At 39.5% G+C, this 25361-nt stretch overlaps 1 protein-coding gene across 4 annotated transcripts in view; it reads right to left on the bottom strand.

Moving 5' to 3' along the window:
- Positions 1-23039, bottom strand: part of CELF2 (CUGBP Elav-like family member 2) — a 371782-nt gene extending 348743 nt beyond the window's left edge. The window contains exon 1 of one of the 4 annotated variants that reach the window (XM_050708247.1): positions 22825-23039. In XM_050708247.1, the coding sequence (XP_050564204.1) occupies positions 22825-22877 (53 nt within the window). In that variant the 5' untranslated portion in view covers positions 22878-23039. The remainder of the gene's footprint in view (positions 1-22824) is intronic. The other 3 variants (XM_035549355.2, XM_035549356.2, XM_050708246.1) reach the window with 3 other exon arrangements.
- Between the last annotated feature and the right edge of the window lie 2322 nt (positions 23040-25361).

Genomic DNA, 25361 nt, shown 5'->3' with positions numbered 1-25361 from the left:
GTGCCTTTTACGCAGAGAAGGTCATTGATGTGGGTTCCACAGTTTTGCCCAGTTGAGCAAACTTTCAGAAACATGACTGTCTGCAATGTTTTACCCAAAATATATCATCCTGGTCTCTTCTTTTGACTCATTTTCCAATCCCAAGCAGTATGTATCACTTTAAAAACAGACAAGCCAACTCCAGGGGCTCGTATTAACCAATACATTCAGCATGGTTCTTTGCTGGGTGGTAAATTCCTTAGTTTCTCCACATATCAAGTTTCTTCATGAAAAACAGAACAAAGGGAAAAATTCCGCAAATTAACTAGTAATCTGTGGGCTTAGGATATTCAAGCCACAACTGCCAAAAATTTAAAACAATAAGTCATTTACTATCTTCTCCTGAGCTTGGCAGAAGACCTTTTTGCTGTGCCACCCAAATGACTGGGAAGGTAAAACTAAATTAAAGCAACTTTTCTTCCTTCCTCCCTCCAGATAAACATGTTCTTAGGAAATTTGCTTTTAAATATTACTAGTCCTCACCTTACAGTAGTACTACAGATATAATTTAATCTGTAGATAGATTTTGCTAATATTAAAACAGAACAAAAACAAATCCAAGGTCTTTCAGTGCATTAAGCATGGCACAGGCAAAAATCTGTACAACAGGTCTTGTTATTATTTAGAATCATGTTTTCTTACTTTCGCTCAATGAATAAAAAAAAGTTTTGGAACCAGAAATCCCACCTGATCTAAGGAGTGCATATTGCACAGTAGCTCCATATTGTTCACCCTGCAGGGTGAAGGGAGTCTGGGACTGAGCTACAAAACTCCACATGTTAAATAAATAATAAGAGAAAGTAGGAATATTTTTGGAACGCCAATATCTACTGGTATAAAATGGGTACCAGATCTGACTGTGTTGAATGCTGCATGAAACACTAGGAGAGTCTCTATCATTTGCAATTCAAATGGAAAGGATGCAAAAATCTGGAAGAGGACCAACAGCCAAAACAGAAAGGTGAACACACTTGCTATGTGCCACTTATCAGGCAGTGGGAGAACCATGCCTAGATGGAGCAAAGGCACCTGGGATTTTAAATCATCCTTGTTTATTAGATCATATATTGCTAAGACTGTTGTCTTATGAAAAGGAGAGACACATAATAACACCAGTGATGATTAAAAAAATAGAGAAATCCAGTTTGATATTCAGAGCCCAGGCTGAACATGCTTGGGTCCCAGTTAAAACAGGAACCTGGTGTTCCCTTTCGTACTCAATTTCTTGCAGTATCCCAGTGAGATGTTTGAGTCATGCTATTTCACAGCTTCATTTTTCAAAGAACCTCAAGTAACTACAGTTTCCGGACACTAATACAGTAACATCACTGAAAATTTAGTGTGTGCACAAGGTGTTCCCACAGAGCAACTCATCATAAAGCTTTGAAGCAAGATATTTAACTTGGCCATCTTTTAAGAGGTGAATCCTTCACATCCTTAAGCATAGTCTGGTTAGGTTTGCAGTTGGGAATCACCTCTGTTCATCCAAAATGAAAATTTGAAAGCAAAACCTCTTCCTATGGGAGCCCCTCCCAGCAAAATTCAGAACTGTACGCAAAGAGAAAATACTCTTTTCTCACACTATTTTTCTTTGTGCGCTGAGATATAAAGTAGTGTCAACCCCAGGCATTTGGGTTAAAAAAAACAACAAACAACAGATTGAATTCAAGTCTATACCTCTTGGGGAAAAAAAAAGGCAACATTGTTTTCATGATGTTTACAAAATAGGTGAAGACAAAAACAAACACACACCTGAAATGCATTTAACAAGGAAATTTTACATGGAAAGGAAATGAGATTTACTCACAAAGGTTTAATCCAAGCATACTATATATAAATGTATGTCAGGAAAATGCAGTCTTCAGGTATCTGATATACCTATATCAATCCCAAGGCTTAGCTGGTGCAGCAGGAGGGTGTGCTATAGTGTACCAATGTGTCCAAAAATCTCTGAATATTTACTTTTAAAAACTCATAGTTGGCCATAAAGTTCATCTTTAAAAGACGTTACCAAAAAATTCACAGAAATAACAACATGGCTTGTTAAAATTAAAGTAATACCCATGTGCAGCTTGGCACAAAACCTCATTCTGATTTCACTTCCATAGTACATAACTTGTTGTCAGATCCCTTTCTAATCTTACTTCAATAAAATATGCTTGACATCAAGATCCATATATGTTGCTTTCAATACTGCCTATAAACACGTCTCTCTGCTTTGCTTTAAATGGAACCTCAGGGTACAAAGCAATACAACACAAAAATAATTGTGCCACTTTATGGTTCTGAAAGCCATGCAACTTTAAAAGAACAGTTCAACAAATTGGAATGATAAAAACATCTTTATTACATACAATTTTAAGATATATATATTTTTAAATTCACGTCCTCATGATGAAAGAGCTAATGTAGAGATGAACGGAAAACAGAGGTTATTTTCAGAGGATTAAAATGCTCAGCACGGCCTAGAGACAGCAATAATATAAAAATGTATGTCTAGGGACTTAGTAAATTCACCTAAACAGGCTGGCATCTGCATGAATGGAAACACAATTGCTTTTAATATCAAGCCGTCAGCCTATTGTGTTTCATAACGACAAAGGAAATTCAAACAAAACAAGAGAGTTGCTTTGTAATTGCAGGGGAAGCACAGGCAAATGCTGCCTCCATTTTAGTCTGTGTAAAATTGCTGGAGTTTGCATCGCACAGGAGTCTTTTCCAAACCAAAGAAGTTCAAATATTAATTAAAAAAGATAAAATAAAAACATACAAAACAACCCCACAACCTAAGATGGACCTTTGAACTACTTGCCAGTAAGAGACATTTGTTCTATGCACTCCTGTGGTCAGAAGCTTACAGACACTAATCCTTTTTGCCTGAGCACTTTTTTTTTCAATCATTATGTTACTAGAGGTAAAAACCAAAGCCCACTCCAGAGGCCAGGGCCCTGGAGGAGAGGGTTTAGCTGAAAAGCATCAGCTAGAGGAGGAAGGATAACACTGCGTTTATTGCAGCAGGCTTTACTCCATGAGACCTGGATTACCGTTTTCATTTTTGACAGAGGATTTCCATGTCACTTTGGGCAAGGCACCTAATTATACCCATTCATATCACAGTAACAACTATTGTCTTTCTCTTCTGCCTCCTCCAGCCATATGCTTGCAGAGAAGGAGTGTGTGTAAGAGGGTGTACATATGCTGCCAAGCACAACAAATCCCATCATTCACCTCCAAGCCCCAACGTCACATTGCTGTGGTCAGCAACTTACATCTGCGTGTGTGCTTCTGGCCAGCGAAGGACAATTACTGAAATATGTGTCAAATAAACTTCTTCCTGTTTTTTTGTTGCTTTATTCATTTTTCTCCTTTCTTTTTGAATGAAAAGAATAAGACACTCCCTCTCCCCCAAACATAAAAGAAAAATAACCCCCAAAACACAAACCATTCTTGAGAAAATTTCAGCTACTGCATTCAGTAACTAATCTCAGCTCTGGAGTCCACCTCTTATGTAGACAGCAGCAGGTCTCCCTGCCTCTCCTGTGGCTGACATGGCCGTATCTAGGCCCAGCACCACAGTACTGTGGGATTCCGGACACACCTCGTTGCCCTGCATACTCCCTTCAAGTGGGATGATTTCCCTCATTCACTTGCCATAGTGCACGAGCATCTTGCATATCTTTTACAGTGGAATCAACTACATAGCAAACTTACTTGGCAAAAATATATATATCAGAAACTCAAAACAATCTGCAGTTTGATGCAAGGCGATGTTCTGTCCCTCCCTGACTTTTCTAAGGCATAAACAAACTGAAGTCCAACAGATACAATTATACAATTATGTGCCAATTGTCTGTGATTTTTCGGATGTGAGAGTCCCTTACTATGCAATCACCCTTTGAAGCACAGCTGAGATGTTTTGGCATCCAGCATCCCTCCAGAGCATTCATAAACTGGTGGTACAACTCACCCTCACAGGTCCTACCCCATTTATCAATAACTTGTAGCCAGTTACACAGAGGATCCCAGTTTCCCTTATCCCACTTGGGACAAAACTGCTCAAGAAACATCGATCAAATGTAGATGCGATAAAAGAAGCGACTCTGCCTCTTTCACCACAATCCTCTGTACTGTTTAAATTGAAATAACTCACATTTTCCATCTTACATTTTTTTTTCCAAGAGAAAGCAGCAAGAGAATCATTGTTTTGGCCTCAAGGCATTCATCAAGCCCTCTCATTTCTTTCTGGAGTTCAGCAGAGTAGCCACTTTATCTGGTGTGTGATTGGATAGATTTTTTTCCCCAGGAAGATACTTCATTTTAGTGTATATGGAAGGTATACTGCACATAGAAACCAGGGGAATAGAGTAGCAAGGCACTAAATCTATCTACTAAAGAACATTTATTCAAAGACAACCACAAGGCTCAATCTAATTGACAATTTCTGCTTGGGGCCTATGATTAAAATACGAAGGCTGCTGCAGGTGAGAACAGGAAAGAACTAGCATTGCCATTGGCAAGAGCTTGCACAATAGCTGTCATGACCAGCAGTTATCACCAATTTGATTTTAGCACCTAGTATTAATCAAGATGTAATGAAAAAAGGCTTCAACTCAACAGCAGGGCATAGCCCAGAGCAATAAGGGGTTTGGGAGAGAGTGCACAGTGGGGTAGGTGGTTACAAGTATCCTCTGGAATGTATGTTTGATATCCTAAACATGCATGTGTGAAATAGTCATTTTTTAACAACATGCTTTAGGCACATTAACCCATACAATATCTGTTGCTGTTTTCCATGACCTCATCAACCCAATGAGATTCTTCATAAATGTTTTCTTCACCTAACGTCCCCTCTTTACAAAGGAGAAACAGTGGAAGTTAAGAGTTTGTTTGTGTGTCTTACGGGTTCCCCATCAATTCAACGCCTACAGATGATGACTACACTATGAACTTGGTGCGATTCAGAGCGCACCTGTCAGGAGGAATTCCAAAGCCCTGAGAGAACTGTGGAAAATAGTTTATTAACTTTCTGTAGTAAGATTCAAAGACCAACTATGCCTGTCACTCCTTATTCCAGCTTCAAGATACAGACTATGGTTTTACACCTACTTTGCTGTGTCTTTCCTGTGCAAAGTTAAGCCACTTAAAATACTTTATCATTTTTCCTGCTTTTTAAGAGCAGTTCACTTTTTAGAAAGAGCAGAACATCACATATATTCAAATTTGTCCTTAAAATGTGTTAGCTGCAAAATGTGTACATAAATAATCTGTATCAAAAGACAGTGTGGAAAGTTCATCTCCGTACTCACTAATGGATGCAGCTATCTTCATTTATACACATTTTTGAGAGAAACCACTTATGTCACAGGCTTGCTCCCCTTCTCCAAGGGCTCTCTTCCCATAGCTGATGATCTTTAACAGATTATTTGAGGAAAATGGGGTGGTGGTGCTGTAATTTGTGCCAAAGAGTAATCATCTAGCTTTCTTTGGTAAAGTAAGCTTTGAGTTCAAAACAAAGTTTGCTATTTAATACCATATAAACTCATTCATATTCAAAAAACTAATTAGAAAATGCACAAAAGGTGTGTAATAAATCCCACCCACTCTTTACAGAGTAGCATTTAATTCAAGATATTACATATTTTATTTACGTTGTTGGGATGTTGACTGTCATTGGAATGACAACCACAATCTCTGGAATATACTTATGATTATGTTGTTGCTTACAGTCCTGCAACCTACTATAAATACTGTTTAAAGAATTACTATAATTCCACAACATCTTTGTGCCTGTATAGCATGTGCATGCATATGTATGCATGACATGTTTAAGGCTATAACATTAAGCCAGAGTTTTGTACTTTGAAAAGCATTCCATACCACCACTTAGGGAGTGTCATTACATATACAGGCTTAAATATCTGCTAACGTTGCAGCAGACCATTTACAGAGGTACAAGGTGTTATTTAGGAACGAAGAACATTCAGTTTTACTCTACTGGATCACCTCACACACCACATTCACCCTTTGGTCGCAAAATGTTAATGTTCCCTACAGGGAGGCTGCTGCTGGTCTGGGAAGGTTGGGCAGGATGTTGTGTTGGCCATGCTGTGCCACTGCTCGCAGCAACTCATCTTGGCCATAACCATCTGTCATCGTTTTGGCTGGAATAGAGTAAATTCTCTTTGTAGAGATTTGTATGATGCTGTGTTTGGGATTTTTGATGGAAAGAGAGGTGATAACACCCTGATGTTTTAGGTGTGCAGAGCAGTACTTACACAGAGCCAAGGACTCTTCTGCTTCCCGTGCTGCCCTGCCAGCTGGAAGCTGGGGGTGCACCAGGAGCTGGGAGGGGACACAGCCAGGACAGCTGGCCCAGGCTGACCAAAGCATGTCCTGTACCATGTGGTGTCATGTCTATTGATAAAAGCTGGGTAAAGAAAGAGGAGGATGTTCAGAGTGATGGTGTTTGTCTTCCCAAGAAACCATTAAGTGTAATGAGCCCTGCTTTCCTGAACAGGAAGCTGAACACCTTCCTGCTGATGAGTAGTGAAATAATTCTTTGTTTTGCTTTGCTTGTATGCACAGCTTTCGCTTTACCCAGTAAACTGTCTTTGCCTCAACCCACAAGATCTTGCACTTTTACCTTTCTGATTCTCTCCTCCATCCCCCCCAGAGAGAGGGAGTGAGTGGCTGCGAGGGGCTCAGCTGCCTGCCAGGTTAAACCACAATGCCAGCCACTGTCTTCAGGCATCTCCCAACATTCATTGCCACCCATCTCCCTCATAACCCAAACTTGACCCACTTCCCAGGTCTTTCCTCCAGCTGTGATCATTTTCTCCTTTCAGAGTCCTCTCTTGCTCTCCAAGACTACTTCTTTCTGGGAACCTGTCTTCTCAGCCTCCTCTTCTTTCTAGGCCCTGAAAGTGCCCATTTACCAATCAAAATAGTCATATGACCAGCCTGCTAATTGGTGCACCAGAGTTACATCTCTCTATTAACAACAGGATTTAGGACATGCCACTTTGGTTTAGTTCAGCTGTTGACAAAATTTACAACCAGCCTGTACCAGTTGCAGATAGGAAGTACCAGGCTTCTGTTTGACAGAAAAGCTCAAATGTGGACATTCATACTGCCTCCATCCCAAATTTTTGTTGTCTTTTTTTCCCCCCTGCAACAGTTGTCAAACGTATTAACTCATGTCCTGCAAGCACCTCATTGCAAAGTCACACGGTTTGAAGCAAAGGAAAAGACAAAATCTATTTTGTATATGAATAGAACACTTGTTTACTGGTAAGGATATGACTCTCTTATTTTTGTTAAGAGGTGTAAAGCAGGCATTAGTCTATTGATTTATGTGTATCAGCACTTGTATCAACTCTCCCTCTGCTAGATAACTTGAGTTGCTGCTACGTTTCATAAGAATCTCCACAAGGCAGCAAGCATAACTCATAAGCTAGATGCATCCCTCCCCCCAAAATACCAAACACATTTAATCACGCCCACAAATATTAGCTTTAGCCTTATGTAAGCTTCGAATGAGCACACAACTCTTACTATCACTATTTGAAGTCTAAAACACTGGCATGATTCCCAGGTAAACCACTGTGATTTTGGAGAACACCAGGAAATTCAAGCGAAGCAATAAAATTCAGCCTGCCCCAAAAAAGCAAATATGTTCCTTTGCCAAACAAAACTTCACAACAAAGTTAAACACAGTATTAGAAACAATTAAGATTCACAGAAAAGAAATGCTGAGAGAAGTTCAAAAACCTAATCAAAGCATGTCTCCAAACTGGGGGTCTTTTTCCAAATATTTGATACATGAGCATGGAATCCTGTAATAGACAGTCTTCTGAGTCAAGGACAGTTAAATGCAGCTAGTACCACAAAGGAGATGCCTGCAACAAGAACTGGCTTAAAACATTCCCAACCAATGTCTCAATTTTAGACTGTGCAGCTCTGAAAGAAAAATCCAGTGCTTGGGCTAGTCTCAGGATGCTGCCAGAAGGCTCTCTTAGGAGTTCAAATTCCAAAAAATGAGAGCATGAAAAATTTCTGAAGCACTAGCCATCATTTTTCCTGTCTCAGTGAGTGCCAGTGAGCAAGAGGATCATTGAAAACTTGGCTATAGACCTCTCATTTTCATTTTGTTTCTTTTAAACAAATAGTTCAGCCTAACAATCTCCAGGACAAACACAGCAAAACAAAAAAGATCCCCACCCAGCACTCTGACTATAAAGCCTTTGGTTTGGCTAAGTCTTCTTGGACATAAGTAGATTGTCTTCACACAATCTGGGGACATGCAACTAAGATTGATTACTCCTGGTATGAAGTCTTAAAAGTAAGAACTGCAAGCCATAAGCATGAGAATATAAAATCTTTTCCCAATATTTTCCTGAAGTGTCCTGTTGGAAATCTTCACAAGCTGATGTCTTCTGTGAAAGCTGGGCAGCAGTTTCTTTAATATGCATTAAAGGACATGAAAATTTCGCCCAGAGACAGGACAGATGCTTCTGCTTGAAGTCAGGACACAAGAACTACTTGTATCACAAGTACTTTAGACTGATTTGAAAATAAAATATCGCAGTTGAAGCAGGAGTCAACATTTGGTCTGAAGTTCACGGGGAATTCAGAGAGGTTTTTTCTGTTACCTTGCGAGGTCAGAAAAGTTCCTGTTCCAGAAACTTGTGGACTGACAACTTCAAAAGAAATGTAGATCTCAAAGTAAGTCCTAATATTCTGCAATAATCTTAGGGTGGAAATAAAGAAAGCCCCACTATGTGGTTTTCTATATTACAGGAAAATACTACTAGAAAATTTGTACATTTTGATGTTCTGACTGAAAAGTTTATTGACTTTAAATGTCTTGGTGTACAAATGAGCATCTGCGCCTCTCCATGAATTTTTATAGACTAGAAATCCCCACTCACATAAGCATTTTTTTCCAGAATCCAAGGAATTTTATAACTATGAAAACTGGCAATACTGGATTCATTCATTACCTTTGCTCCTAAGGATTCCCCCATACTGGGATGATGGTCAACACTGTATTTCCCCATGATACAAATATCAAATGCTTAACAAAGATTATTCTTCCTCTCTGCCCTGCCCCCCTGCAGCACCACCACACAGAACAAAGAACATGAAGTTTCATAGTTTGTATTGTTGCTCTCTTAAAAACAAAATGGAGAAGAGGAGAATTGTGCCACCACCCCCCCCCCCCAAAAAAAAAAAGGGGGGGGGGAAGAGGAAAGACAAAAATATTTTCCAATCTTAACAGCCATGTTTATGCGCAGGTTGGATTTTATTTGATGCCAGAAACTTTGTATTTTTTCCAAGGAAAGGAAAAAGGGAACGTTCAAAATCAGCTATTTGGCAAAGAGAATGTAAAGCTGCAAAGAAGCAAGAATTTATTGGGGGTAATTAAATTAAGGATCATTCCTCAGATTAGATTCAATTTACCACAAGTGTAAAAAACACTCAAAGGTTCAACTCTAGTTTTGATGCTCATGTAACCGAACACCTAACATTTGTCGAGCTAAGTCGACTATTATTGATTAAAAAAAAAAAAAAAAATGTTTTGGGTTGGAAGGGACTGTAACAATCATCTAGTTCCAACCCCCTGCCATGGGCAGGGACACCTCCCACCAGCCCAGGCTGCTCAAAGCCCCATTCGGCCTGGTCTTGGGCACTGCCAGGGATGGGGCGGCCACAGCTCCTCTGGGCAGCCTGGGCCAGGGCCTCACCGCCCTCAGAGGGAAGATTTTCTTCCTTATATCTAATCTAAACCTAGCCTCTTTTAGCTTAAAGCCATTCCCCCTTGTTCTATCACTACAGTCCCTGACCAAGGGTCCCTCCCCAGCTTTCCTGCAGCCCTCTTTAGGTACTAGAAGGAATGAACATCATGGTCCTTCCCCACCCTCCTTAGGGAGTAGATGTGTAAATGTAGTCACATACTTATTATCTTAACCCCTCCCACCTCTTTTGAGCTTCTTGGCCAGCTTCAGAGACAGCTGGTAGAGGTGGCAGTCTCAAAAATACTAACCGTTTTTGCAAGCTTCATGGCAATAAGCAGTAAGCTAAAGACAGAGAGCCTATTAGGGGTGCTGCTTCAGAAAAGGATGCTTTTCATCCTCAAGAGCCCCAAACAAAATAAAATCCACCCCATAGCAAATGAAATAAATAATACAAACCAAACAAACACAAAAAAACCTGAAGTCACCAGAAATACAGGAAAAAAAAATTAACCAGGAAAACCTTCGTAAGTCTGATCCCACACCTGATTCAAGAAAAGAGTATTCAACTAAGGTGCACATTTAAAAAAAAGTAAGCAAAATGAACAAACAATAACAACACACACACACCATAAAATTAAAAAAGAAAAAGGGATTCCAATGGTTTCTACTTTTCCACAATAATTTTTCATCCTTAAAATGGAAAGAACATAGAGTAAAAATAACCTAGAATTTCAAAGTAATAAAGTTTTTCTATTTAAGAAAATATCTTGGTTGAACCTACGGATCTTGCCACACAAAAGTAGAATTAAATGAAAATCAGAATAGGTCCAAGTTATACCAAGGCCAGCTGTGCACATAATGCTGCTTACTGTTTCTGTATTTTCAAGTGCACTATCCAACTTGAGAAAGTTTGCATTGCAACATACAAAAGATCTTACAATCTTGAAATCTTCAGGACCCTGTCTTTTCTGGCCAGCCTAATCTAATGCTTTACCTCAGTGCTATGCCTGAATTTATCTTTGATCATCAGTGCATCAAGCTCCCAGGAATTAAATGAGAATCTTGTTACATTAAAACAGTTGTTTATAATCAACCATGCACAAGCTGTTGGTATGGCTAGCTGCCACAAAAATCAAGGTTAAAACAGACCAGACTTACAGCTGAAATACAACTAATATGACATTATTCTTTCAGACATTTGGTTAGGCTGACAAATTTGTAACACTGTAATTTACACAGTGTCCCTATGACATGTGGCAGTAATGCTATTGTGTACGGAGATTTTTTTATCATGTGAAGGAGGGGGAGGAAATCTACATTTTCCTGATGCAAATCTTTCCCATAACAATTTCAGAATGCATGCTGGCTTGCAAAAGTATACAATTTACCTATCTGAGAGTACACGAAGTTCAAACAGTGATGGATAATTATTTTAATGCAATGCAAAATTACCCTGTAGAACTCATCGGTACAGAAAGTGGTTAAGATATCACATATACTACTGCTGCTAGATAAAACTATATTCTTCAGTAACACAAGACAGAATAAAATTTTCAAGCCTTTTTGACTGGTGCATTGCATCAGTAAAGTAAATACCGTTAGAATTCAGCATTAGGAAAGAAAATTCAATTAGTAGGATTTTAACACTCTTGTGTAACACAGGAACTGTCTCATGGGATCAGACAGGAGTTTGTTTTATATGACCTTCTATCCCTAAGGGGTACAAAAAGCCTACATGGATAGGGATATGTTCCCAAATAAGGAAAGATTCTTCTCAACTTCAAATAATAGTTGGCCAAAGCGTGGGGACTTAGATCCTTTCCCATCCATTTTAATCCCATCTAAGTGTAGATGCTCTCATCACCCATTAAAGTCATTTTATTTTCCTCCTCCCATTTCTAAGCATCTGGCCTCCATGGTATCCACTGGCACAGTATTCTACAAGCTAATTGTCATATGGGTTATTGGTTTCAAATATCTCACAAGATTCCACTCCCCCCCCCAACCCCACCCACAGCCCTTTGTGTTAGAACAAAATTCAAACAACAAAAGCCTAAATCACCATTTCTGAGAAGTGCTTATTATTCTGTGTAACTCTTTGCCTCCGTAATTAAGCACTCCTCGTAAGGAAGTCCTTCTAGGTTTGAAATTATTAGCTAACTATTGCTGGAACCCCTCAGTTAAAGCATATTTTTTATCATCTTCCTTGAGGAATTCAGAATTGACTGCTACTACTGAGTAGATACAAAGCTACCATATATAGGTAACTACTCTGTTCCAGATCATCACATCTTTAGAAAGCATCATACATACTGATTATACAGCTTCCTCCCTGCAAAGCTGATTTTATTCCATAGTGTCACACCAGGCTTCCAGCTGCTGAAGAAATAAAAAATGCCCAGGCCTTTGCTGCTGAACTAATTCTGCTTTCCCATCCCACTTTCACCATGTAGATTTGTGCAAACTTCTTGTGTGGTCTGACTGCTGTTGTGTATTGTATGAACAAATGGGGGAAAAAAAAAAGAAAAATGCAGAACTCATTTTTTCCTCCAAATTGTAATGTTTTGTGATGTTGCAACCTGGAATCCAGCATTTTTTCATGTCCAAATCACAAGCTTTCTGTGTACATAGCTTGCTTTCATCAACAGAGATTGTATTTTCCTGCTGTTGTTCTAGCACGCATTTTCATATCTGCTTAAATTTAATCCATAACCTGAATTGCCAATACACAAGGAACAAATAACCCTGTAATAAGTTGCAGAGAGTTTAATAGGAAAACAAGGCAACGATTATTATTGTCAGATTAATACAGGCACACAGTACTTTCAAGCTAGGTTTCTATACATTACAAGACATTTTCTTAAAGGGTGACTATGATGTTTTTTTCCATAAGTTAAATGTTGTTGTTTTTTTTTTTTTCCTAGGATTTTTCTCCTGTGATGCCAAGACAGTAAATATCTGTAACTGTAGCAAAAACAATTCTGTCAACCGTAACTTCTTATCTGCCTATAATAAGATAAAAGTTGTGCCTCCTGGAACTGGACCTGCAACTTCATCCATGCTCATTCTCCTCATTTCCTCAACTCTACCACACCAATGTGAACAACATGAATTTTCTTTGTAGTGGATCAAAGACTGTTTTTCTATTTTGTCGGTGTAAGAATAATTATTTATTCTTATTGTTGAACACTCTCCCATCTATGGCTATGCAGTATCCACAGATAGAAGAAAGGATGTAAAGTGGAATAACCACATCCCAGCCACATACTGTTAGGAAAATTCGGATTATATTTTACTATAGGAAATATTGCTAGAGGGGGTACATTTAAGTTAGGGGGATCTCTTAGCAGAAGAGTAACTTGTTTTTCTCTGGGCTGAGGGGGTGAAGAACTGAGACCGCTTTTAAATTCTATTTATATCATATAGACTTTTTCTCATAAGATGCAAGTGAAGACCTCAAAGTCCATGTAAAATAGATCTAGCCAGCTTTGAGGCATCACATAACAAGATTCTGGAGCTGCACTTCTAAGACCTGTGTACGCAGTGTAAACTCTCATTAACCACAGCTTATATGAATCTCATCAAAGAGAACAAGTTACTGACCGCAGATGTAGCTGCAGTGCTCAGCAAACAACTGGGAGGTCTGAACTCATTGAAACAGCAGTCCCAGAGCTCTGTGAAGGAACCATGTTGCTCTGGGTTAAAAATGCAAACTGCTTTTTCAGAAATAAATTAAAAATATCTGGTCAAAAAAAAAAATCATGAAACCTTTAGCTCAAAAGGGTATCACAGAAATACTACTCTATGATACAGCAAGTTTGGTTTCCCCTATCACCACTCTTCAGTGATTTGAAGTTGGTATGCAACTTATATAGTGAGTTTACACAGCTTGTATGCAAACTAGGATGTTATAGGTTTAAACTTATTAATAGATTATGCTAAATTTATTAGCCTACTTGAATGCTAATTGAAAGAGCAAAGAGCCAGGTCACCTATTTCTTTTAAATAAAATATGGGGAAAATAACTAGAAAATTAAAACATAATGTAATCTTATTCCCAAGAGCTTTTCAGAGTCCAGAATTCAGACAGTGTAAAACTGGGCATCAACAGGCTGGAAGCAATTCATACAGATACGGCTCTCACCACAACATTTTTTCTCCCATTAGATCTAGAAATTTTCCGTATAAGAAAGATGTCAATCCTTCTGCAAAACACATGGGTCCCAATTCTCAGTTAGTCTAAGCCAGTACATCTTGCTCAAAGGAGCTTTGTCAGTTCATGTCAGCTGGAAATCTAACCCCAAAAGTCACATAAAAGACCATGCCAATTAATTCCTGTTGGATTCAATGAGAGTTTACATCAGTGTTTAAATACTTACTTGAGGCCTTTCATACCTTTCTCCCCCTTCCAAGCCTGTAATTCTTCCCAGGGCTCTGGCTACATAAACCCTTTATTTTGGCATGTCCAACCAAAACTTGACCCCAGTCAGCAGCATTCTGCAACTCTTGCCAAGACCAGCTTTTCCAACAAGGGGAAGTCCAAGGGCTGTGGGGACACCACCAGTCTCTGCAATGACAGCTGCTGGCAGGACTGAAATTCTTCCTTAAAACCACAGAAGGGTAGAAAGGATGGCCAGCTGAAGGGCCACGTTAGCAAACATGTCCAGCAGCTCTGCTGATGGGGTACGTAAATCGAGGCTCAAATACATAACATAGATCACACATTCCTTCTTGAAGGAATTCACATGGAAAGCCGAGCAAACCTCCCAAGGACTAGAAACCACTTCTGGTTAACATGCACTAAAACCTTGCTTGCTTCGAGCAAAGATTAATTACAGTCTTAGAGGTTGAGAAGTGAAGTTATGTCCAGCTGACAAATGCTCGAAGGCAAATTTAGTTACTATTTGCAGAACCAGACAGTTTCAGATTGAAATCTGCCGACGTCTCCTGATTCAGGACGAGTCTAATGGGAGGTACAGTGTTGGGATGACAAGTGTACATTAACTCACTTGTATATTTACAACCTAGTTTAATTTGGTGTGGAGAAAGACTGTTAGGTCCACACATTTCTCAGAACTGGAATATCCACAGCTTTAAAACACTTGCTTAGAGACCTTTCTATAGCACATCTGTTTTCTTTGGGACCAGGAAACAGAGAACCCTATTTAAAATTAAAAAAAAAACCCTCAAAATCTAAACTCCCTCCTCTTTAACTTTAAAACTAAAAAGTTTACTCCAGCCTTTCCCTAGTACCTTACAAACTCTTGTGTGGAATATACTTAATCTAGCTGTTCAAGAGAATGTCTTGCCACAAAAGTCTATAGATAAGATTACCAGCCTGCTGATGTAGTAAGAATGTAGTCTGCAGTTCACGTATATCCAGCTGAGAATCAGTCTTCCACTACTGAAGACTCTTGTAAAGTAACCTGAACAAGGAACTTAATGTTCTAACAAGTCCAAATAATTGGTCTTTATAAAGCATAACCAACCACAGACAATTTAACTTGACATCTATTTAAAAAAAAAATCTAGCACAACAAGACAGATTTTTCCAATAATCTGAAATATACACATTCAATGAAAGAGAAACAGTACAATTATGAAATCACTGGAGCCTCCCAATATTACTTTGTTTAGAAAATCTTCACTTTTAAATCTCAGTTTAAAAATAAAAAAATAAATAAAAATCAGTATCTGCTGATCAACAGGAGTCCAGTAAGAACAATGGTCTGCTAACATGAGCTTGGGACCGATTCAAGAACAAGTGCCCCAGAATGAATTGTCAGAACAAACTCTGTGCACAATGGCTGCATGAAGTTTCTCAGGTGAAGAATAATAATAAAAATAATTAAAAAAAATAATAAAAAGCCACTTCTGCTTGTGTTGAGAAATTGGAAAACACAAACAATCAAGGAAAAATAATCTGAGAAAGTTACATATTAACACAATTTGCGTGAAGTTTTTTTTTTTTGAAACAAATTTAGTGTGTAATCATTACAAGCATGTTAAGAGGTTGGATGCTAACATTTAGGTTACACTAAGAATTTTTTTTAGTGCCAGAAAACATCCTTCGGAAGTAGTTGAGCTCCTGAAGTCAAAACATCTTCATTGGGAGACACTGATACACATCAGACAGCATCCACAGGGAACAGTTAGAGAAGTTTCCTTACAGACAAGGAAATCTGATCTTTCTTAGGTCAAGCAAGAAACAAACAAACAAAATCTCCTGGATCTTGATGCAGGGACCCAGCAAGGGAGACTGCAAATCTCCCTAGTTTCTGCCTGTTCTGGTCCATAGTTGGTACAGCGCCTCATGATTAGCATGGGTGCAGGAGATCCTTAACAGACCTCTCCTCAACAGACCAAAGCCCATTATTTAGACAATGCTGTAATAACTGCTAAAGAGGTTCACTGCTGTGATTACACCTGACATGGACACAGAAGACAGTGGGGTATGCTACCAAAGACTGGGAAAGTGCCATGTGATCCGTGTACCTCTGAACAAAGGTGATGAACCACAGGTGTATAAAAGTGCATTTACACGGGGGGGGGGGGGGGGGAGGGGGAGAGAGAGAAAAATAGAAAAATTAAGGAGAGAAAAGAATGAATCTGTGAAAACCTATTTACCTGTGTAGCAGTGAGAGCAGAAAAAAAAGCAGTTCTGCAGAGAAGGAGACACATATCAAAGAAGAGATGAAACTTTGGGTGGGGGCAGGCACATTAATAAAGCAGAACAGCAACTGAGCTTACAAATTGTTATAAAGGGTTACTGGAACAGAAGTGTTTAAAAAAAGTAAATAAAACAACAAAACTAATTTGTCATTGGGTGAACCTCAGACAGAGCATTCAGTTCTGGTTTTCAGACTTCAGCCAGCTTCAGCCTAGCAATTTATTGGAAAAATAAAAAGCTGGTGCATGGAGGAAATTTGAGTGACTGTGAAGCTGCCTTGTGAAGGCAGAAATACTGAGAAAAGGGTTTTAGTAAGTGAGCATGAAATTACTTGCTCTCAAAAGAGTTAAATTCTAGTTTCATTTAAGAAAATTATGTTTTATGAAGGCAGGCACTAAAGAGCCCAGCCCAAGAGCGATCCCTCATTGCTGTGGGCTCTCTATGGACAGAACTGTAAGTCTCTAGAGCCACAAAAAAAAAAATATAGATAAGACAGGTATTAATAACTCCATTTTACTGGTGGGAACTGAGGCACACAGAGATTAAGTAACTCATCCAAACTGACTCAGAGTCTAGGAAAGCTTGAAATTACAGCCTTATCTCTCAAAGCACAATCTAACATCTCCACTGTCCTTTGCGATCTACAGGTGATTTCCTCCTTATTTTAGTTCCACTGAATGCAGAACCAGACAAGCTTAAAATGTGCAATGGGTTAGTTGTAAATGAGGTATGGAGACCTGCACGTTAGAACTCTCATTGACTTGTGAGGTGAAGATGATGAAATGGTAGATGGAAGTCGATATGACTAAGTAATGTATGTAGGAAAGGAGCATCCTGCAAAACGTACATCCTTGTAACCGTGTGTCACTAATCACCAGGCAGGAATTTAATTTTGCAGTACAATAGATGCAGAAAAAAACATGACCTCCCCACCCTCCAGAGAAATAAACCTGAACTCAGCATCTCAAGGTCCTGCTTGTTTTGACTTGGACCAGATGGACCCAGAAGTCCCTTCCAACCTCAGCCGTGTCAGGATTCTGTGAAAACACTTCAAGAAGCTACCACGTGTCCCAAAACATAGAAGCAAGACAAATTTACACTTAAAAAAAGAGCCCTTCCAACACATTGCTTTGTTAATGTAGATGCAACCAGTGGGTCAAGCTGCAAAATTTCTTTGCTTCAAGTTGTCATGGGTTCAAAGTTAAAAATGCAAAACCAGTGAGATAAATTCACGGAGGAATCATTCATCAAGAAAAGTCATCACTGCTGGCATAGGAAGTCCCTGAACTGCAAATTACTGGTGGCTGGGAGAATACGACTGCACACTTGGCATCCTACACTCTCGCTAAGCACCTGCATTACTGGCATGGTAATTTTATATTGCATGTGTTAGGGGTTAGGGCAATTTAAACAGTTAGGCAAAGGAATACAGAGGCAGTGATAAGTAAACCTCTTTGTGAAAGAACATTCATTTGAATTGGGTGGTTAAATCCTCCATGAAGCACCTGGAAGATTTAACAACTCATGTCCAAATGAACAAGATATAATGAGCTTGTATACAGGCTTGATATGAAAAGTGGATTGTTTTTAGTAAAACAGTGGAGAATAAAATCTTATTGAAAAGAGCAATATTGAATTTTAATCAAGGGAAAAATAAAGATGCAAGAATAAATCTGCACAGGCTTAGAGAAGGACTAGATGACTTTCTCAGCCATCAACAATAAATGCTGAAGTGTGCTACATCTTAATCTGCTATTTTCTGTTATTTTTACTTTTTCAATCACCCCATATATGATGCCCTTCTAAGAACACGAAGAAAAAAATAAAAAACCAAACCAAGAAAAACTGCCAGTATTGTCCTCTGCAAAGTGCAGAGAAAGCACGGATACCAGAGATGAAAAAGTGATTAAAAACACATACTTCGATATAGCTGGCTCTCATTTTTCATCCCACTATTACCCACTGAAGAGTTGCACATTCAAACTGAAAGCAGGGGAATCCCAGCTACATTTTGCTGGTCATATTTTATATATTAGAGCTTAGTCACAACTTGCATCCTCCTGGTGATTCTCATCCATGTAATAACTTGGGACTTACCTGACCCTCACTAACATCCCTTTCAGTGCTCTCTTTTACATGATCTATATTTGCAGAGTGGTTAGCTGGAAAACTATTTCTTAAATATGTTTTCAGTTCTGACGAGATTCACACGCCCTCTTTTTGCACCTTTTTTTTTTTTTTTTTTAAGCAAGCATATTGTGGCAATTATGGAGCAATTAGTATTCTCCACTGACATCCGAAATTCCATTATCTGTATTTCGTGGTGGTGACGGAGTCCAGCATTATGTCCCTGGGCCAAACCTTTGGGGGCTCTTTTGGTTTTGTTTCTGAGGAGTGGGTGGAGACAATATTGTTCAGGTCCTCAGAGTAATGCATATGTGAAACCATTTTTCCCCCTTTCTGAACAGCAGTTTGGTGCTGGGGGAGGGCATGTACTAAACCAGTTTGCTCCAGTACTGAATACAACCGAGGATGCCTTACTGTATCTCAAGTTTTGCTGAGCTGGAAAGCCAGGAGCCGAAGCAGTAATAGGATTTGCAATGCTACAGTTCTCTCTGTTTACTGTTCTATGCCAACAATTAAATCTGAGTCATTGCATTTCTGAGCCACTTCTTCGCCATTCTGCAAATCTGAGACATTTCTGCCCTCTTTTCCAAGTTTGAACCCCTTGAAGCCATTTAACCAACCTTAATTCACAAATAATCAGAGGAGGGGGGTGTTGGGTAAGGACTTTTTACCCCAACTAGCTTATAATACCAACACAATAAGGCTGAAATTACACCTCCTGCATTGACTTCCTAAGCATGGAAGGCACTTCTGTCCTTTTGGGGCGGTGTGTGTGGTGGGAAATGGCATTTTGGAGAGAACATTTGAATTGGTACATCCGTCCTACACAGGACATGTTCCCAACTTCGTTAGCCAAGCTGTATATTCCTGCTCAGTAGGACTTGTGAAATTTAGGTCATCTGCATGCAGAGCAGTACAGCAAGACTTTGCTGCTTCACAGGCTTTAACTTCTCCACTCATTTGAGTGAAAACTTCTACTTTTTGGATTTCACTATGAGGTTGAGAAGTCAAGTTAAAAACTATCCCCCTTCAGCCCCCCCACCCCCAGCAATGAGCCATAAGAAAGGTCACATACTTCTTCAGGGAGGAATGCAAATGGGTGCAAGGTCTTCCCTGTGTAGGTAACTTGTGATTTATGGCACTGTAGTTAGTCTTGTTGGAGCCAAATTAAGGGATAGAAGCAACAGAGGAGACATGGCCTTGAGGGATTTTCTTTTTGTGCCTCTCCTTGCCAGGTTACTGCTCGGCTCTAGCTGGTGTTGAGGTTCATAGCACAGGCTCTGGCTTCTGAAGCAGCAACCAAAGCCATCCCTGTCACATATGAGGATAAAAAACATGACACAGAAGTACAGGGAGGATTTGGGACAGGGATTAGAACAGCTGTTCTCTGTCTCTCCTGTGCCCTCAGGGGGCTAGATCCCACCTTCTGTAACCCTTCGGAGCCAGGTAAATGGGGTTTTTGTGTCCATGGAGGGCTAGTGAGCACAGACCATTTGTTGGTATGGCTCTGAGGTGTCTCAAAAAGGCCTGAAGTTTTGCCAGCCTCTCCTGACTCCAACACACACCACTTATTCTGGTTACACTACAGAGAGTGACAAGGCATCTATGAGGGAAGATCTGGCAGAAGTGTGTTAATGTGAAAGCATAGGTGTTATGCTGGGAGCTTATTTGAAAAGAAACATGAGGGGAAAAAAAAAAAAAAGATCTGAGCTCTCAGATTTACTTTCCAATAACTTTAATATTCAGATCACTGAGAAGAAACCCAGTGAAAAAAAATATTTTCTGAAGTGGGTTTTGTTGTTTTGCTCTGTACATTAACTGGTGTTCAGAGGCCCTAACATGAATCCAGTGGGTGCCAAGACTTTCTGGAAAGTATTGTACCTCTTACCATCCTACCCCAGACAGAAACAACAGAAGAGGGAGGCCTGATGTAATATTATATACACACCATGCAACCATTTATTTGTTTTAATACCTCTGCCAGCTCTCCCAGTGCAATTATTTTACCCCCAGCCACGAGATCTGCCTTCCAGCTAAGCAGGTCTCAAATTGTTAGTAAGTCACAGAATAAATTACAGGGGGTGCACAAGACAAACAAAACGGGGAATTTGCCACCATGGGATACTACTCTCAAGCTGATTGCAGCATTTGCTGCTGCATTTCATTTGGATCTTACGGAATTACTTCATGTCACCTGAGCGGAACACACCTTTACTTTCTTGTAAAGAAGCTAAAATTTATAAGGAAAAGTAGAATTGGCTTTACAATTTAATAAATCACAAGCCACGAGCTGCATGTTGACTTCCAACTATTTTTTTTTTAAACTATCACTATCATTTTACTTATACTGAATAGTGCCTCTTCCCACCTTTTAACACTCTGCATCCTGCAGCTGATCTGTACAGAGTTGCTGCTGCAATCATGCACAGTAACTACATAAAGAAGTGTCCAGTAAATCAATTTAATCACATCCCTGACCTACCCTGTGTCTGTAAAGCTCTAATCTCCAGGTTCACACACAAAGTTAGGAAACTTCTGTCATGCTGTAGGAAAGAGCACCAGGGAGATATTTCTGGTACAGTCATATAAACATGTCATTTTTCTAAGAAAACAGGATTCTTTGAGAGGGCAACAGTCTCTCCTCAAATCATCTCAACTTTCAAGTCCTCCATGTCATCCCTCCACTCAGCAAAAACCTGGTATCATCTGACTAGATCAGCAGAGGAATCAGAAGTTGTCTCAGAATGGGATAAACTTTTCAAAGAATTCCTAGAATAGCTTTTTCTGGCGCACACATGCAGCAGACAACACATATGGCACTCTGCAAAAGCACTTCCCTGGCATTCGCTCGGGATGACTCACAGGAGTCACTCCAGCTCAGATCACCCTAATATGACCACCCTTCCCTGATGCCATTCAGACTGCTGAGCCTGCAGCACGCTAGCCTCTACACTGAAGTTTAGGAAGTCAAACAGAATCTAGTCACCATGAGCTGACAGTCCTAAATGACTTAACAACTACAAAAAATAAAATTAAAAAAATAATCAAGAACTAAACTTGCAGTAAAACTGCTTAGCCAATTCTCACACCACAGACAAGCATTAAGGATTTTAGTCCACATTGCTATGCACAGGCTCTCTGAAGATGAAATTTCAACTTATGAGAAAAGAAAGTTCAGCACTCTGCAAATATGAGGAAAAAAAACTCATAATGTAAGTAGACTTTATGGTTTGACTTTTGAGGGGTTGTTTTTCAGCTCATGACACATTAAGCTGTTAAAAATGTTGCAGCAAGAAGCTCACATATACTTTAACATTTTATATATTATAAAAAACAACAAAACAATTCACACACCTTCAAAAAATATTCACTTAAAAATAATAAAAAAACTTTATTAGGTGCAGCTTCATGTTTTGTATAACAGTTGAGGGAAATAAACTTTATATTTAACTAATTTTACAATTTAACCAACTACATTCACCACAGATGTTTCCAATGTTTTAGTGAAGTTTCTGTAAACCATCTGCAAACTTTTTACATGTCGAGATTCTCAATAGGCAAAGCCATGCAATTAGAACAGCATTAAACACAGACATTTGACACTGTAGAGTTTTAATATCTTCAGCAGGCAATAACAGTGGGTTCCCCCCCTTTCCTCCCCTCCCCTTATCATTGTTAGCGTTTCAAGTTACTGTTCTTCACTGTTCAAAGAATAAATAGTAGTACTGAAGGGAAAAATCAGTAACAACGTTTCAGTATCAAACACATGCCTTAAAGGGACAACAAATTGGAAGTTTCAAACCCAAAATGAAACGAGCACTTTTAAAAAAATTTTGATTTTTATACCCCCACAAGCCTGTTTTCCCCAACTTTCACGCTGGTTTTTGCTCCCCTAAAGTTTCCCACCCATTCCCCTGCAAAGTACAGCGAGGAAAGCAGAGAGTTAATCCTGCAGTTTCAACTGGTGTGAGCCTTTACTATTAACTTGAATTTACAGAGCAATCTTAAAAAAAAAAAGAGTCCACACTTCCTCACTGCACTGTAACACCGAGAAGTATATTTATAAAATCTCCCTCGGGTCTCTCTAAACATCTGCTTAAAGGTTTGCTGTATCTTAAAAGGGCTCTAATTACCAGAAACTCCTCTCTTACTTAAGCCCAGGGCTCACATTTCGATTATAACTCAAGCTCCAGTTAATTTAGGACTAAACCAAAAAACGCCTGTACCAAACAGAAGAAAACATAGGCCTACCTTAAAACTTTCCAGCCTTTCAGAGGATCCAAGTCAGAGATTATAGACACCATTGTATTAATAATAACAATAAAAATATTAATAATAACAAAAAAAAGAAAACGGCAGGGCAGCCTAACCACAAAAGCAGCAAGTACTCTACTCAGTGTGGGAATGACAACAAACCCAGCACAGCTCTTCCTCCTTCTCAAGCTGATAAGCACTTGTCCCAGCTTCTCTCCACCCCCAAAATCAATCTTGTGCTATATTGCTTCACAGTCCCAGTTTCATTTCTCCACCACTACCTTTTAAAGCCCTTGTAATCTGCTCCAACTGATCAAATGTGACCTTTTTGTAGCCCACTTTATTCCAAGCACAGCCCTCAGTTAAATCTCTCTTTATTAACACCGTCCTTCTTGGCTTTCTTTTGGAACAAACACAGCTCAAGCTTGAAGCCTCCAGTCTTTGCCAGCAATCATTTACAGATTACTGCAAGCTGCAGTCTTCTCCTTTTGGGTATTTCTTCCACCTCTGGGGTTTGCTTTTATATTATTTTCTGGAAGTTGCTGGGGGGTCTCCCTTTCCCCATTCTGTGCAGGTTGGAGTTTGACACTTTTAAAGGAGAGACTTTCGAATTGCAACTCCTCTCCCACCCTTCCCTCCTCCCCTTGACTTCACCCCAATCTATACACACCCCCTTTCCCCCGCCTCCCGAAAAAGCAGTTCACAACCCTATGAATACAGCAACATCTTTCCCTCCCTCTCTCTCTCTGTCTTTCAAATCTAACAGACTTGATGGATTTGTAAGCTGAAGCTGTGACTGAAAGCAGTCTAATTTATAGCAAGAGTGCTATTATGGTAGAATAATAAAAAGCCTAATAATGCAAAGACAGATATAACCTTAGGATGTTTGAAAGAGAAGGTGTCTATAAAATTCCATTAAATCCATTTCTTCTTTTTGTTGCTACTTAAAAAATAAATAGTAAAGCACCCTCCAGATCACCATAGTGATCTGAAAAGTTGTGTAACTGCTCTGCTAGTGTCTGTTTATTTAGAAAAATCTACATGATTGGCTTCTTTTGTGTTATCATAACAGTTTTTGACATTGATTTCCCTGCTTTTGAATATTTCTCTTCTGCATTTTTTCCCTCTAAATATTTTCTATTCATCCTGTGAATGACTGCATCCTCTCCTTGAGCTCAACTAATTTTGTGGGATTTCTGGAAATTCCTAAATTAAAATTCAAGGAAAAAAAAAAAAAGGGCAAAACAGTGTCTTATAAAGTGTTCAGTCAGAACCAAACTACCCCAAACGACAGATACTTCCACTTTGCTATTTATAGAACAGGCATATGCTCCTAGTTCCTCCCTGCCATAGGTTCATTTTTTTAAAATAAAACAAAACAAAACAAAACAACAACAACAACAAACAACAGAAGTTAAAAGCAGCCCTTGTATGTTAAAACGAAGCCGTGATATGATGGTCATATAAAAATCTGGTAGTGTGTGACATCACACACTCATAGAAACATAACAAAGTGCGTAACAAAACATAACACGCTTTGGAGACTGCATTAAGTCTCCCACCACCATCTCCTTTTGGTGTGCTAGAACTTGAGCTGTGCTTTCAGGGCTCCCTTTTCTGCTGTATGCTGGTTTTGGCAGCCTGAACCTCCTCTTGCTGGTCTCCCCACGGTACAAAGGCAGCACAGAAGGTGACACTCCTCCAAAATGCCTTGTGACCATTTTGTCTGCCAGACAGTAGCCAGGAGATAGTGGTTAGATAGAAATGATCATTTTAAACTACTTAGAAAATGCCTCCTTTTGTTCAAAAGTCAATGCATCAATGGCCCTTTCTTTAGGAGGAACGTGCATTGAGTACCCTCCTGCCTCTTTTCCTCTGGTGAAGTCCCTCACTAAGCATATGAGACCATATCAGCAGATTGATATAGCAAGCAAGGTCCCAGGTTCAGACATACGGATTTTATATCCTCCCCTGGGCAACAGCTTTGCTGTGTCTTGGAGGAGTGTGATAAGGATAAGGACATCAGGGACTGCTGATGGAGAGATTGCAGGTACAGATCTGGGGGTGGGAGGGTGGAGGAGAGTTTACAGATGCTCCACCTCTCTCTTAACAGCAGTTTGGCACAAGGTGATTTGGTCCACTTCTTCAAGGATAAACCTTTCAACACTATGGGGCCATATACTTATTTACCTACAGCAGGCGGGTTAGATGTTTGCCATGGAAAGTGAAATTCAGTTGCCACTTGTCATATGTTTCTTTGTGGAACTGCTGAAACCTTCATTTTCAGCTTGGGAAACAATTGAAACAGATTTCCCAGTGTTTCCTCCTTTCTTCCCAAAGTTTGTAAGCCATCATTACACAGGTTAACCCTTACTTGAGGCTGTGGAGGATGTAACTGGTTATAGTACCTTGCCTCTTCTCCTTCTTCAATGCCTTTCACAGAATCACAGAATTGTAGGGGTTGGAAGGGACCTTGAGAGATCATAAAGTCCAACAAACTTCCTTTCCCATTTGGTTATTTTAGGGCCATGTTA

This window comes from Cygnus atratus, chromosome 1 (assembly GCF_013377495.2).
Source record: "Cygnus atratus isolate AKBS03 ecotype Queensland, Australia chromosome 1, CAtr_DNAZoo_HiC_assembly, whole genome shotgun sequence".
Taxonomy (NCBI): domain Eukaryota; kingdom Metazoa; phylum Chordata; class Aves; order Anseriformes; family Anatidae; genus Cygnus; species Cygnus atratus.
This window is presented reverse-complemented; position numbering and strand designations above follow the sequence as displayed.